General features: G+C 39.4%; 1 protein-coding gene across 3 annotated transcripts in view; it reads right to left on the bottom strand.

The window, feature by feature from the left end:
* Positions 1-2,314: 2,314 nt before the first annotated feature.
* The window catches only part of LRRC4C (leucine rich repeat containing 4C), a 186,593-nt gene continuing 172,795 nt past the window's right edge, over positions 2,315-16,112 (bottom strand). For all 3 annotated transcript variants that reach the window (XM_053925803.1, XM_053925804.2, XM_045194351.3), the window contains one exon: positions 2,315-4,881. In XM_053925803.1, coding sequence (XP_053781778.1) covers positions 2,917-4,839 — 1,923 coding nt within the window. In that variant the 5' untranslated portion in view covers positions 4,840-4,881 and the 3' untranslated portion in view covers positions 2,315-2,916. The remainder of the gene's footprint in view (positions 4,882-16,112) is intronic.

Raw genomic sequence — 16,112 nt, 5'->3', positions numbered from 1 at the left:
ATGTATGTATATATGTATATATGCATATATACACAATTATATGATCATTAGGTTACCTTAATTTGGTTACTTGTAAATAGCACAATTTTGGTGCATAAGTCTTAAAGAATATTGTCACTGGGTTGCTTTTGGATAGAATAAAAAGAGCGATTGACATAGAATTTTGTTTTACTATAAGGATACACCACATGTATAAAAGTCAAAACACAGTGTGTGATAGTCTCTGTATGCCAGGACGGCTACTGTACTGAGGGGCCAAAAGCCAAGCACATTATGCAGAGAAAATACAGACACTGCAAATCATAAACATCTAGCATTTTAGCGTCCTTTAAATCATGCCTTTATAGCACCCCACCCTTCAACCCCAAAATCTGATATGATAACCTTTTGTCAATAGCATTTCTAAATTTTCTGTGAAAGTCATTTGACTTAACCAGTCTTTTATCCATGTGTGTGTGTGTGTGTACACATACATATATGTGTGTACATGTATATTCTACAATGTATCCATTAGGGCAACTATAATTTCCTGTGGAATTGAGTTGTACACTTTATTTTCTTACTTAAATTTTTAGTTCAAGTTCACCTTTCATTCTATTCAGTAGAATTTCTCTAACTGTTCGGCCACCCCTGATGGTCAAGGGGAATTGTATGATCTATTCTGAGGCAGAACTGGATCTAACTCAGGATGAAAGAACGTTCAGTCGGCAGAGACAGAGATCTGTTAAGCACACACCAAGTAGAGAAGGAAGGATTTTTCTCCCTTTTGATTTATACAACTCTTTTTGTACTAGCATATGCCTGATATTCCTCAGTGGGTTGTTTGTTTGTTTGCCTTCTGATGTACAGCTTGGGAATATATGAAGACATCTGATACTGAAAAGCTTGACAAATTACAGCCAATATGTGTTTTCCATTTTTTATGATCTTCTCCACACAAAGTAAAAACAAATGTGAATAATTTTCCTACCAAGGAAAGCAGGGAATGTAGGGAATAAGGAAAGAAAACGCTGCTAGAGAATTGGTGATAAAAAGATAGAGGCAAGACCCTTGTGTGATCTCATTCATTTGCCATCCCATCCTTCTAGTTCTCTGACCTACTGTGCTAGTAATGATTGGTTTTTCAGTTGGAGATCACAAAACCCTGGCGTGAGGTCCATCCTGCTGAGTTAAGTGTGAGTACCAAGCAGCTCGCCAAACAACTCATCCATTAGGAGTTGAAGTGTGCTCTGCCTCCGCCAACCCTTGTTTCACCAATGGGTGGTAGGTGTCAAGGGTAACTAAGAAGAGGTGTATAATTTCACTTTGCTTTACAAAAAGACAGAAGTCATCATACACATATTATATTAAAATGTTAGGAGAATGCCATGGTGCCGATAACCCACAAGTTATTTTTTTTTATTTGGAACCTGATGTATGTTTTCAAGTACCTTTAGTGCATTACCACTATATTAGCATAGCTACCCCTTGGTACACGTCCATCTGTTCATAAAACGTCTTTACTTACGCTTCTTTAAACTCTGCAATCTGCATTTGGAAAAAGAGTTGGCTTTTCCAAAAGGATGAGAGAAAACACGAATTTAGAAGGTTTCTGTAATAACCGTAACCTGATATTTTGAAACTCCATGGTCACAATTTATAGTCTTTCACATAACAGTAAAATTAGAGCCTTCCCCCAATAATGAACTCGTATTTTTAATCATATATTATATAAATCATGAGTGATCAAGGGCAGGAACCAGGTCTTTTCAACTGTGTGTGTACACTAAAATCAGTTTAACACATAGTAGGTCCTTAATAGTTATTGTTCAATAGCATTGAATTTGCTGAGACTCAGCACCAAAAATGATTTTTCGACTTGGGTAGTTCAGAATATCTTTGCATTCAAGGGTCATTCTTTGTCTAGCCAGCAGAATTATATGAGGCAGTGAATAAATTATACTGAAAGTTTCTTTCAAGTTGAATTAAATTTACTTCACAAAAATCACTGTTTTTAATCTGACCATTCTACAAAGGGTGACCCTAGTGAGAGGGGAAAATATACCACAGCATCTTTGAATATATAGACCCAAACCTCAAGTCAACTAATGAAACAGGACCCCATAGAGATTGGTGCTGTGATTGAAAAATACTGTAATATTTTCTATCTCAGAAAGTAGAAAATCAAATTACCTTCAAGTTTCTCACATTTGAGCCACGCTACAAATGAATTGTGTCCAGGTACAGAAAAACCAACAATATTTTATTTATAATCTTATTTTTAGCTTTTGAACTACAAATTCAGGTTCTAGAGTTGTTTAAAAGATCATGGGTTTTATAGATGTATGTAAATTAATCTGTTGTTTGCTTCCCTTTTTTTTTTCCTTTTCCATTGAATGGTCCTCATCATAAATACAGAACAGGACATTACATGAAAAATATAAGATCTTGCATTATTTTCCTTGCTCTCTCTTAAAAATCTATTTCTAATATTGCATTCCCCATTGGACTAGTTTATAAGGGCAAGAGGGGGAAAATAAAAGAAAAGAGGGGAAAAAAAAAAAAGAAAGACAAAATAGACTGGATCTCACCACTAGAATTCACCATAAAAATCTCAAAGTGTAACAGAATTCTTAGAAAATTTCCTAGACCAGTTTCTTAGGGAATTGAGATCTCCTATGAAAAATATGGCAATTGGGGAAGGCAGGGACGAGATGTAGGGAAATAGTAAGTAAGTGCAGCAAAAACAGGTTCTGAGGAATACACATCATTTTGTCTGCTTTAGATCACAATAGAATTTTTAATAAATAAATTTCTTTTCTTTTTTGATTTTTTTGTAAAGACACTTTTTTTGAAACAGTAGATTTAGCCCAGTCACTTGTGTCATTTTTAATAAACTGTCTTTTTTTTATTGTTTTCTGTAACTCTGTAAATGTTTTAGATTTGAGTCTCTTGTACATTGTCTTTAGAGTTCATTCGGATCAATAACGGTTCATGCACTGAACTGTGTATTGAATTTATCGTGTTAACTGTTGTTGTGTGGTTGAAGGGAGATTTGTAAGAGTTATAGTGATTTAGGTGCTCATGCTCGATAGCAGGCATGGGCAGGTGGCTTTCCATGGGTGTGTCTCCTGTAATCTCATCATCCACATTAATGATTTCAACAGTCCTCGTTGGGGCGTGATGGTTTTGCCTATGGTGCTGCTTCCTCATCTTGTAGAAAATGACCAGCATCACTGCAGCCATGAGTGTGATGGCCACGAAACAGCCAATGATGATTTTGGTAGTCTTCATGACCTCATCAATTCCTGGGATCCCACTGTTCATATCAGTCACTGGGATGGTGAACATTTTTTCTGTTGACCTTGTGCTCTGTGGCGTGAGAGAGGTGGTCACGTTGGTGGTCTCCCAGTCAATCACTGGAGTGGGACCCACGTTGTTGTCTGTGGTCCGTGCCTCATCCTGAGAAGGTTCCATAGTCTCTACTGTGACGGTTGAAAAGTACGTAAAAGGAGTGGTGGTTGCTGCAGTAACATTCAGGGTGGCTGAAGCGGTGGTATTTCCAACAGAATTACTCACCATACATGTGTACATGCCTGTATCTTGCACGGTCACATTTGTGAAATTTAACGTGCCATCGCTGAGCACAGCTATCCTCACTTTGTATGCCCCATGCGTCATGACTGTTCCATTGGGAGTAATCCAAGATACAGAGGTCAGGGATGTGGAGGCCCGACATTTCAGCTCAGCGGCCATGCCTTCAGTGACATTGAGGTCTGCTGGGGGCTCCACAATCACAGGAGCATAGCATGTGAAATAATTCTGGTCGAGCTCCCCAATGTACCTCCCTTTCAGATTGGGAGGAGTGTTACATCGGGCACAACAAGCTGTGTTGGAGGGGGCCATGTCTTTTATCCACCAGCTGAGCCACAGTATGTCACAGTTGCAGTTCCACGGGTTGTGATGTAAGTGTATCCGCTCTAGATGATGCAAGGGTGTGAAGAGATCGTGAGGCAGTAATGTGAGATTGTTGTGTGCCAGGTTGATCTCCACTAGTGACTGAAGGTTATCAAAGGCATTCCTTTCAATCACTTGAATCTGGGACTGTATCATCCACAGTTTTTGAAGGTGCAGCAACCCCTGGAAAGAGCCAGGCCTGATGGCAGACAAATGATTCCCGGAAAGATCCAGCTCATCTAGTTTTATGAGCGGTGTGAGGTTAGGGATTTCCCGGAGGTTGCACATGGCAAGGTTCAAATACCTCAAGTTGGACAGACCTTCAAAGGCACCTTCTGAGATGTATGAAAGCCTTTTCAGTTCCCCCAAGTCTAGCCGGCGCAAAGAAGGGATTCTGTTAAAAGCATAAGAAGGGATGCTTTCAATGGGGTTGTTTCGCAACCAGAGCTCCTTCAGCTTAGACAAATATACAAAAGCTCCATTCGGGATGGTAGTAAGACGATTGTCAAAGAGTTCCAGAGTGTTGAGGTTCGCCAGACCATTGAACGCCCCGATTTCAATTGTTCTAATGTGATTCCTACTCAACTGGAGGATTTCCAGGTGCCTCAGGTGCTTGAAGCTGTTCACTTTGATGATCTGGATTTGGTTCTCATGGAGGTTCAGCAGCCGCGTGTTGGTGGAAATACCATCCGGAACTTCGCGCAGGTTTTTCCGGACACAAATCACCTTGCTGAACTGGTTGCTGCAGGAGCAGACGGAAGGGCAGGTTTGAGCCCGCACGAGACCAGCCACCACAAGAAGTTGAAGAGCCAGGAGCACCACAAGCAGGGGGTCAAATAGGGCCCTGTTAAACCTAGGACCTATCATTATCTGCTGTGGATGTAAGGTCATCTTGTTCAACATTCATAATTTATCTGGTGTTGGTCCTTCTGGAGTTCGAATAGTCTGCAATACAATAAGAGCAAAAAAGAGTGTTAGGTCTCTTCCAAAATGTCTTTCTGGGACAATGTAAGTGATACAGCACATCTCAGCTAAAGCCATCATTTCCCAGACTAGGAAAACAACAAATCTAATGTCCCTTACAGAGTGATGAGTCTCATATTTTTAGAAAAATGTTTCTGCACTTCCAATTAGCAGCCATCCACAGCCCATATTCCATCAGATGTGCAATCACAGAGAAATGGGAGAATGAGGTGGAGGATCGTAATAGAGTGATAACCAACTGGTGTGTCCTGAATGCATGAGGACATATGAGATGTACTTCACCATGAGATTCATTGTCCTGACCCAATTTGAAAAGTTCAGAATGTAGAATTTGGGGGCTCTACCCAACAAACTAAAAGTCTACTTGCAAAATTAGTAATAGCTGACGTTTTATTTGGACTTACTCTACGTGCCAGGCCCCAGGGGCTATTGACTTCACAAACAATCCTATGCAGCGATGGCTACATAATTTGTGGGCCTCTGTCAAAATGACAATGTGAGATGCCATGTTAATAATTATTAAGAATTTCAAATCAGTAACAACAGAGCATTGAGCCAAGTGTGGACCCTCCTGAGAATGGGCCCTATGCAATCATAATTCTTTCTAATCCTGCATTCCTCTGATGTAGGAACTGTTATATTCTCGTGATGAAATTTATCATAGAAGTGCTATACATGAATTCACATGGTTTGTAACTACAGAGCCTGGGCTCAGATGCTCATCTGATTGGTCCAGGAGCATATGATCTCAAATATTCTACCAAAAGGTTGCTGTGGGAATGAAGGCCATATACAGGGCCTGGCATAGATAATGCCCCTTTTTTATTACAAGGTATTTTATTATGAAATTATAAGCGTGTAATTCTATAACATGATATCACACTCAAGCATACCATATGACATTTTAAGTTAAATGTTCAAATTAATACAATATATTATTATACCCATATTATTACCCTACCAATCACACTCAAGCAGGTATTATTTCTGCTGGACCCTGTATATATGATACATATTTTATAATTAAATTTTTAAAAATACCTTTCCTTCGGGGTGACAGCTATAAACACTGGCAACTTAACTTATAGTACCTATGAAAATACACTGAAATAGTGACATGCACAAATGTCCATAAATTTCTAGAGATTCTCATATACAAAAACTCATATTATAGTGGACTGCTACCTATAGGCAGACATACCACAAATTAAATCACTTGCCATAAAGCATGATATTATTTTGTAGAAAGGATTTTAGTATAACAGGACTATAATATGTCTTGTGTGCCTACTCTTACTGATTTTAAGTAGATTTTAAGACAAATAAAATAACTCACTTTCTGTATTTCTTCCAGTGCAAGGAGGCATTCCAAAGGAACTTGTGTTGCCCAGTACATGCCCCACTCCACTGGCTTACCATGGATTGGGCTTCTGTGTAATGACTTCTCCAAAATCTCTCATCTCAATAAACAGTGACTCTTCTATGAATCTCTTGGAAAGAATAAAGGGGCGGGGGAGGAGCTGTCCACAGTCCAATTCAAGAGTACTTACTATGTGTTGCCTTGGGGAAGTTAACTTACCCTTTCCATGGTTCAATATCCCCCCTTGCAAAATGGAAATGATAATATTATATTCCCCTTAGTGCTGTGGTGAGAACAAAATTAGTTCATGTAGATGAAGGGCTTAGAATAATGCTTCCCACATTGTAAGAACTCAATAAATGTTAGACATTATTGTTATTATTATTTCTGTTTTTGCTGTTGTCTTTAGCCAGACATTTTACTAAGTACTGGGCATACCAAATAAAATAATATAAACCCTACCCCCCAATGAATTATAATTCAGAGGATGAAATATAGGCAAACAGATGAGTGCAACAATGAACATATGATGTAGGTTTTTGAGACCAGGCCACATTGACACAAGGGCACTGATGTCAGAGCAACTCAATCCCTGCTGGTGAATTAGGAATTTTCAGAGAAAAAGGTTATCTGATCTCTGTTTTGTGGGAAGAGTTGGTCAAGAAGGAAGAGAAGGACATTTCAGGCAGAGAGACCAGCCTAAGTCAAGACAAGGACACAGTACCTCCAGGGAACAGCAGAAAGTTCCCTGTGGCAGTGGAGCAGAAAAGCCCGGGGAAGAGAATGGGAACGGAGCTGGGGTGATTTCAGGTCTAGACTGTCAGGAGTTATGTCAGACTTAGGAATCACTGATTTAACCTGCAGGTGACACGTTCTGCTTTTAGAATGGAGTGCTATCATCAGCTTTGTTTTTAAGAATAGTAATGTTGGACTAATACAGGAGAGAAAAAGCTCCAGAAGAAGCTAGCAGCAAGGAGAACAACGAAAATGATCTTCCTATTGTTCCAAGTGAGCCTTAGAGAGAAGTCAATGCCAGGAATAGGTCATCTTGACCACCTGAGGGCTTGAGGTAAGAAGGGCTGACCCTTTTTTAGGGTGTAGTTCTGCTGGTGGGGAGGTTCTCAAGGTAAATTAGCATCTGTAAATAATCGCATTTTCATAGAGTACACAAGATGGAGAAGAGGCTTTCTTTTTTAAAGATAGAAGACACCTTACTCATTAAAGTCAGCTGTCATTAGCAATCATTAAACATATATTCACATTCACAGAGCTACTTACTGAAAGGGACCAGAGTCTCAAGAAGGTGAAGTTTAAAGTCATAGAATGATCTGGATTCAGAGGCCTGTTTATGTCTCCTTCACTATAGAAGCGAAGAAAGTTGGCTGATAGGTTCTGAGTTAGTATTTCTTCTCTCACCAGGTGGACCTACTTGCTTCCATGCTTGGGGCTACTGTGGCTCTAGGTTGACTTTTCACACCATCCAGTACCATAAGCATTCGTTCCTGGATCTGTTTCCTGCCCTCGCCCATGAACTCTGTGAGGGCACAGGCCATCTCTGATGGCATCTTCTTAGCCTGTTGCCAACACAGCACTTGGCTTGCTATAGGCACCAAATAAAATGGCTGTTGAAAATGTGCAAAAGTTAATATCTAATGACAACTCTTTGCACATGTGTAAGTGATATGTACCAATGTATTATTCATGCCCCTAAACCAACCAACCTGAATCCCATACCTCAACCATGCCCTTTACTGGGTTCTTATATGTCCCTTACACTCAGGCCAAAATCCCTCTGCCCTGATCATTCTAGGGCTAGATACGAGGCAATTAAGATAGCTCCCATGTCCCCCACTGAATAATTTCAGTGATAGCACCCACTGAAATTATTCATATTAACCAGTCCTAAGCCTGTTTACCTTGTATCCCCTCAAAACACACAATAAAGGCTCCTGCTCACATCTTTCCCTTGCTCTTGACCAACCTTGGCACTTCCCCATGTGGCCCCTATGTGCCAAGGCATGCCCTCTTCTCTTGGGCACTGTGAGTAAAAATCAAACACCACCACCAGCAAAAATATCTTTATAATGGCAGTTGTCTCCTCATCTGTGGGCCTCACCCTACTTGAATAATAATAAAAATCTACATTTTAGAACAACTAATTGCTAAATCTTAGGGACCCACTCATCATACTAATTCTTTGATGGTTTTATAATAATATCATGGGTAGGTTTCAATCCTTGAGTTTGATCCTTCACTGTAAATTTAAACATGACCTTAAAAACTCTTTCAGGTTTACATTTTAAGAAGAGAAGAATGTTATTTAAATGTCCAGTAATCATGACCATCAAAAAATTTTCATTTGTGTGACTTGGTGTCTCTTTCCCTCAACACACACTTCTTAAGGTAATTGGGAATTTAAAAACAAAACAAAATTTAAAAACAATTTAAAAACAAAAACACCAGCACACAAAATCCCTGATACATTAACAGATTAATGTTTTTAGGAGTAGGGTCCCGAGGCCCTTCTTGTCCATTTCTGTGCCCACCTCCCACCCCATGACTCTCCTCAGAGTCCTAGGGTCTCTGGCAACACAGATTGAATAAAACTGACTGACAGGAAACAGCATAAAAGTGAAAAAGATAAGTCCTTACTCTGCCATTTGCTACCTTTTTCCTCTTTAAAATATGAAACAGAAAAAACAATTATGTCCAGTGACCAAGAGAGAAGTCTCTGGTGTGAGACTCGCGGATTTCATATACCTGTTTGTACCTCCATGACATTGTAATTCACCTGTCTATACTTCACCATCCCCATCTGGGAAAGGGAAACGACAGTGTTACCCACTCAAAAGACTTTCGTTAGGGCTGTCATATAATATAAGTCACTGGCTCATAATAAGCAAGATTCAGGGTATAGGACAAATAACACCCCCTTTCTATTACAAAGTCACAAGCATGCAATTCTGTAACAACAACATCACACTCTAGCACACCCTATGAAGTTTCAGGTGAAATGTTCAAATTAAAACTATCAATTATTACACCCATATTATTACCTTACTATTTAATGCATATGAAAAATAAAATGGTGGGACGCTCAGTTTCTTTTTCTTGTATGAGACAGGAGTTATAATATCTATCATTCAAAGTTGTAGGCTTAACTGGCACGATCAGGAAATGCTATCAATAAAACACACGCAAACATGATACATTGCTATTAATTGTAGAGCATACGTGCCTATCCTTTTTAAATCCCAGGCTGTTTTATTTGCCACTTCTTGCTTACTTCAGGATCTTTTTGCTATTGCAATTAATGAGATTTCCCATAAACCAGTCCTAAGAAACAATTTATGAATTATAACTGGTTCAATGCTGATTTATAACCTACAGCAAATAATGCTTGGTACGTGCACTGAATCAAATAACCCACCATCAACAGAAGGTTTTCTACTTTAAAATCTGAATTATGTTACTTTACATCAAAAGCCACATTTCAACATGTCTTTCATAAGATGTTTTTATCACATCAAAAGGAAATCAATTTAAAGGTATGCCCTCTCCATTTTAATGTCATCTGACAGCATTTATTTACAAATAGATCTGTACAGGTTTTCAATTAAACTGTAATACTTTTAGCCTAGTCCCAGAGTATAGCTTGACTTCTTTCCCTACCCATGCATGCTTCACTGCTCTGAGGCACACAGAAGAAACTGACTAAGGGAGAGTAGCTAATGGGGATGCTTTATTTAGCATAGTATCATTGCTAAGTCAGCATGAACTGTCTAGACATTGGAACTAGTTTGAAAATGAGGTGGGAGAAAGATAAATTTAGTTAAACACAGCCAGCCAATTGTCCTCCCCCTAATAGGCACACACACTCACACTCGTATGTAATAGCAACAAACCTCCCTAGACACACTGAGCACCGACACTGTTTGCCACTCTCAGCGTGGGCACTGAGATCTCCCAGTTATACCTTACCGTGGACAGCCACATGACTTTGCTCTTCCACAGTCTCTATCAGCATCTCCATCCCCTTCTGGAATGCTCCCGCCCAAGGAAATGGTTTGTTTCATTGTCCTTATGGGAACTCACCCAATGATCCATCACCTCTCATGGAAAGCATTCATGGAGGTCTGTGATCTAAGATTCTTTGAATCTGTCACCTTGCCTTGCTGTTTTCACTAATCCCGGACTGCTGTATCATAACCCTTATGCAATCCTACTCAAGCTCTCACATTAAAAAACCACCCTCAAATCAAACTTCCAATTCTCAATAAATTCTGGCCTGATCTTCACCACTTCTCTCTCAGACACTGTGATGGGTGAGTAGAATTTGGTTTGAGCTAAGACTAGGCACACTTTTCCTGTAAAGTTCCAGATAGTAAATATGTCAGGTTGCAGGCCATATGGTCTCTTGCTGCAACTACTCAACCCTGCCACTATAGTTTGAAGTAGCTATAAACAAAAGGTAAATGGACGGATATGGCTATGTTCTAATTAAACTATGTATGGGCACTGAAATTTGAAATATAAATTTGAATTTCATAATTTTAACATCTCAAAATATTGTTAATTTTTTTTGACCATTTAAATACTCGAAAACATTCTTAGCTCACAGGATGTACAAAAACAGGTGGGCTGCCTTTTGGACTATAGTTTGCTGAACCCTTTTAAAACAAATGTTGGCTGTGCCATTCCTAATGGCAGAGACTGGTTAGGTCTGGGCATGTGACCCAATTTGGCCAATGAAATATGAGGGGAAATCAGCTGAAAGGGTTCTGGGAATTTGTTTTCTCCCACAAATCAGAAGAAAAACATGGGAAAGAAGTAGTTCTTTATCCTGTTTCTGGATGTGCTTGTGAGTGTAAGCTTTCTGGAGTTTCTGCAGCCGTTTTGTGGCCAAGAGAGGAGGCACCTTGTGGACAAAGCTGATAGATGCCAAAGAAGAAAAATGAAATGAGGGAAAGAACTGCATTCTTGACATTGCAGTAAGCAGCTGAGTTAGTTAATCCTGTAATTGTCTTTCCTCTGTATTTTCTTATTATGTAATAGAATCCATTCCTTACAATACGAACAGTTATTTTCTGATTCCTTAGAGCCAAATCTTGTCTTCATACTTTCATACTCATTCTCTTTTCTCCCTGTCTCCCCCTCTCTCTCGTCTCTTCTACTTTTGCCATCTCCCTCTTCCTCTAAACAAAAGCAAAGTAGAGACAAATAAGACAGTAGAAAAATTAAGATTTTTATACCATTATGAATCTGAGACCTATCAGAGAAACAAAGTAGCTGAAGCAACATGATTTGCTTCTAAGACAAGAGGTGAGGTTCATCCTTACCATGCTAAGAAGCCTTTCTGCTGCAGTCATTTCTCCAGATATCTTTTTTAAATTTTATTTATTTTTATTTTATTGTAAAAGATATTATTTATTTTTAGTGAGAGGGGAAGGGCGAGAGAAAGGGAAGGAGAGAAACATCAGTTGGTTGCCTCTCACATGCCCCAACTGAACAGCTGTCCCACAGTCCAGGCAGGTGCCCGGACTGGAATCAAACTGCTGACCTTTTGGTTTGCAGGACAACACCCAACACACTGAGCCATATCAGTCAAGGCTCTCTTTAAATTTAAAAAAAAAAAGCTAGAATGTACAGGAAAAGAAAAAGCAGCAAATTAAATATTACCTCTCCAAATCAAATTTATCATACAAATACTTCCTAATACGGTTCCTTTTTTCCCCATTTGAAAGTCAATTTTGCAAATCTGTTGAGCTTTCTCCACCCCTTAATGCAGGAGTATGCGGTTCTGCAGGTTTTCAGAGAAAAGAACATTTTTGTAAAGGCCCAGGGCTGCCCCTCTAGGCAAATGTAGTGGAAGTGAGGCAACATTTAAAGGGCTGTAACCCAGGGACACATCTTGTCAAGGCAAAAGAAGAATCTTTGTTTGTCAAGGCAAAAGCCACACTGATGTCACAATGTTTCTATAAAATGTTGGGGTTTTAAGAAATTGAGATTTAGGGAAATCTGGATCTGCATTTTCATTTTTTTTCTAGAAGACTTATGTGGCTTCTAGTAAAAGAATACATATGTTTCATATTTAGAGGCGACAACATTAAGTGAGAAGAAGCAGTGACTAGAGAATGATGTATAAGAAAAAGAAAAGCAGGAAGAAAAAAAACATGTGGTCAACATGTTGCTATGTTCTGGAGGGTATAAAATAAAAATAAGAATTATGAAAGAGCTAAATTGGCAAAGCTTTCTAGAATTGCACCACCTTGTTGGAGCTATAATATAAATGTATAGGTATATATAAAAATAACAAGTATAAATGTAGAAGCCAAAGAACTTATAAGTATGACCCATGGACATGAACTATAGGGGGGGAATGTGGGAGGGAGGGGGTGAGCAGGATAGAGTGGAGTTGGGGGGGGAAATGGGACAACTGTAATAGCATAATCAATAAATATATCAAAAAAAGATATTGCAACTTAAAAAAAATAACAAGCATACATGTATGTATCTAGGCATGAATGAAAATCAATGTGTTCAATATCTAAATGCCATAAAGCATTGCCAGAAATCAAAATAAACACAGATAATAAGAGAAAGTCTTAAGAGGGAGAGTGGCAGTGGAGGAGGGAAGAGACTACTTGTAAAAGGAGAGCATAGGAGCATGAAATAACGGGAACGCTGACTTCATGGAAGCAGAGGGCTTATGCTGCAGAATTTAGATAGTTAAGTTGACCCAGTTGAGGAGCACTGCATGCCTGGTGGAAGAATTTGGATTTGCGTCAATGAACAGACTTAGGAAGAAACTCTGATTTCTGAAGCAGGAAAGGACATGATGAGAGCATTATTTTAGGAAGATGCTGTCCTTATATGTAAAATAAATTGGAGAGAGAAGATTGGTTAAAGGAAAAGTCAGATGACTTTAATAATTGACACCCCTTGCATTACTTTAGAACTGAATGGAACTGATCTTCAATGAGGAAATTTATAGGTTCAAATTAACCAGCCTAGCTGAAATTCTAAAGAGTATGAAATACCATTGAAGGCAAAATTAATTTCTGTATATGTTTTCATTTAAAAAAAGTCAGTGTATTAGGTTCAGGTGTACAATATAAATAAAAAAATTTTAAAAAGAACATGCTAGCCCTGGCTGGTGTGGCTCAGTGGATTAAATGTTGGACTTCGAAGCAAAGGGTCACTGGTTTGATTCCCATTCAGGGCACATGCTTTGGTTGAGGGCCAGGTCCCCACTAGGGGGCAATGGAGAGGCAACCGCATATTTATGTTTCTCTCCCTCTTTTTCTCCCTCCTGTCCCCTTTCTCTAAAAATAAATAAATAAAATCTTTAAAAAAAAGAGCATGCTAAAAAAATCATTGTATGCAGAGCAAGTAGAGTATTTTGGAAATTCTGATGTGCAAGCCTGGAAGGAGTAATCTCTCACAAAGGACTTCTATACACAGTCAGTTTTGGCTCTCTGATGACACCTGTACTTTCCAACTTGACACAATGATGAAGCACAGAAAACCGCCCCCCCCCCCCAATCTATAATAGCAAAACCTAAACGAACAAAAACCAGATTTAGGATAAAGTGAGTAGGGTTGGAGGGTTGGTTTAGGATTATTGAATGCTTAATCTCTGTTAAATTCGTCACCAGGTTGTGCTACCACATCATCAGTTAATCTTTAAACTGTTACTAACTTTTTTGTATTCTCTCCAACATATCCCCTGACAAAGCAGGCTGAACTCATCAAAAATAAAAATAAAAAGGCAAAAACGCAAAGGCTAGCAAAGTCTGTAGCACGGACCAGAGAAAGAACCCAAGAACCACAAATAAGAAACTGGTTTGCACGGGAAAGATCCAAAGGGCATTTGAAACCCTTTTCCAGGTCACCTTTTGATAAACTTTTCTTCATTAGTATGCTAAAAATCATGCCCAGGATTAGAGATTTAATATTAGGGTGGGACACGTGACGTGTGGCCAGTCATTTCCCAAGCCTGTCTGGAAATTGCACGGGCTCTCCTGCAGTTCCACGAACTCTCCACCCTTTTCTGAAATCTACACTCCTGGGCCCACCTGCCTTCCCCCAACCCTTTAAGACTTTCCTGACTTCCCAAAATCAAAGAGAAGGGATCTGAGGCCCCAATCGTATCGTGCCCTTCATTCTTTGATTAAGAATAAATTTTAGGATGGGCTGTACCAGAAACAGTCTCTTGCAATTGGTATGAATTCCACTAGACAGAAGGACCTCAATTTGAGGTCTCTGAACTGCAGGGGTCAGGGACAAACTGGCTTTCTCCCAGCTGCACCATCTGTAGGTGGGAGGCATGACAATAACATTAGTAAATAGACATTGAGAGGATTATATTCACTAAATGGCACTGAAAATACCGAGAGCAAATCCCCAAACCTGCCCCTGCCTGCAGCTCTATAAATGCCACTATTACACAGTTGCTCCAAGCAAAAATGTAAGACTCTTCCTTGACTTTTGTTTGTTTTTCTTTACACCCAGCACAACACTATTCATTTGTCTCTACTACTAAAATATAACTGGATCCATCTACTCTTCTTCAGTGTCCTTTACTAGACCAAATTATCTTCCTGTCTAACTTGGACCAGCAAAATACACTCTTGCCAATTTCTCTATGTTTGCAACTGCCTTACCACAATCAATTCCTCACACAGCATTTAGAGTGAAGATTAGAAATACAAATATGTTCATGCCATTCTTCAGTCGCAATGTTCCTGTTAGTTCTATAGCTTTTGAAAGCAAAATGCACGTTTTGAGGCCTGTAACAAATGATTGTGTAAAACCTGCCTGCCTGGAACGCCTTTCAACTTCCTGTCCTCCCTCCTCTGCAACCACACTGGCCTGCCTTCAACCTCACACATTCCAAGCTTCCCTCCCTGCACCCCGTCCCCCCAAAACCTTTGCCCTACGGTTTTGTGAGCAGCACATGTTCTTTGATTTTTGCTTGGCTGGTCTCCTTGCCATGGAGGGCTCTCTTAAATTTTACCTTCTCCAGGAGTTATTGCTCATTCAGCCAGTCTAAGTAGCCCCTCTATTATCATCAATCACCTCAGCATATTTAATTTTCACCATAGTACTTATCATTATTTGATATTTTCTCATATACTTAATGTTTATTTTCTTACTGCCTGTCTCAAGTGAAATGTTAAGTTCCAAGAGGCTGAGACTTGTCTCCCCTATTCAGTGGTATTCACCTAGAAAAAAAACTCATCAAACATGTGTTCAGTGCATGAATGAATGAATTAGCAGGTGTTTAAACAGGCAGAAGCAGCTTGTAGATAGGGAAAGCTGTAAATTCACTGAAGACCTAAATGATGTCAAGTACACTAATGGATCCCTGGCATCTAGTAGAATTCAACTCACATAGCAGAAATTTAATTTATTTCTGGACCAATACTTGTTCCGTTGTTAGTTCTTTTCACAGAGGTCCTTCCTACAAGGAAAGGCCAAGGAGAACAAAGCAATATAAAGGTCATTTTGTTGTCTCCTTGCTCTCTTTGGGGTTTTGGTTTTGTTTTTTACAGAAAGAGTTTCTATCTCTTCCTCTATTATTGCCAATAGCAGCCCTGTTTTAAGTTTGGCCAAACAATGCCCTCTGCTGTATGTGCCTAAAAATAACATGATTGCCTTAAAAAATCCTGTGGATGATGCAAAAGCTGTTTCAAAATTTGCTTCTTCACGTGTACTTCAGAACGAGGAAGGTTTGATCCAGCTTTCCGTTCACTGCGTTGAATGTGATGCTTAGAGCAGAGAACAAGAATCCTTACAGGCAGAGAGTCAAATCATCTCCAAATGCCCT

Source organism: Desmodus rotundus, chromosome 5 (genome assembly GCF_022682495.2).
Source record: "Desmodus rotundus isolate HL8 chromosome 5, HLdesRot8A.1, whole genome shotgun sequence".
Classification (NCBI taxonomy): Eukaryota; Metazoa; Chordata; class Mammalia; order Chiroptera; family Phyllostomidae; genus Desmodus; species Desmodus rotundus.
This window is presented reverse-complemented; position numbering and strand designations above follow the sequence as displayed.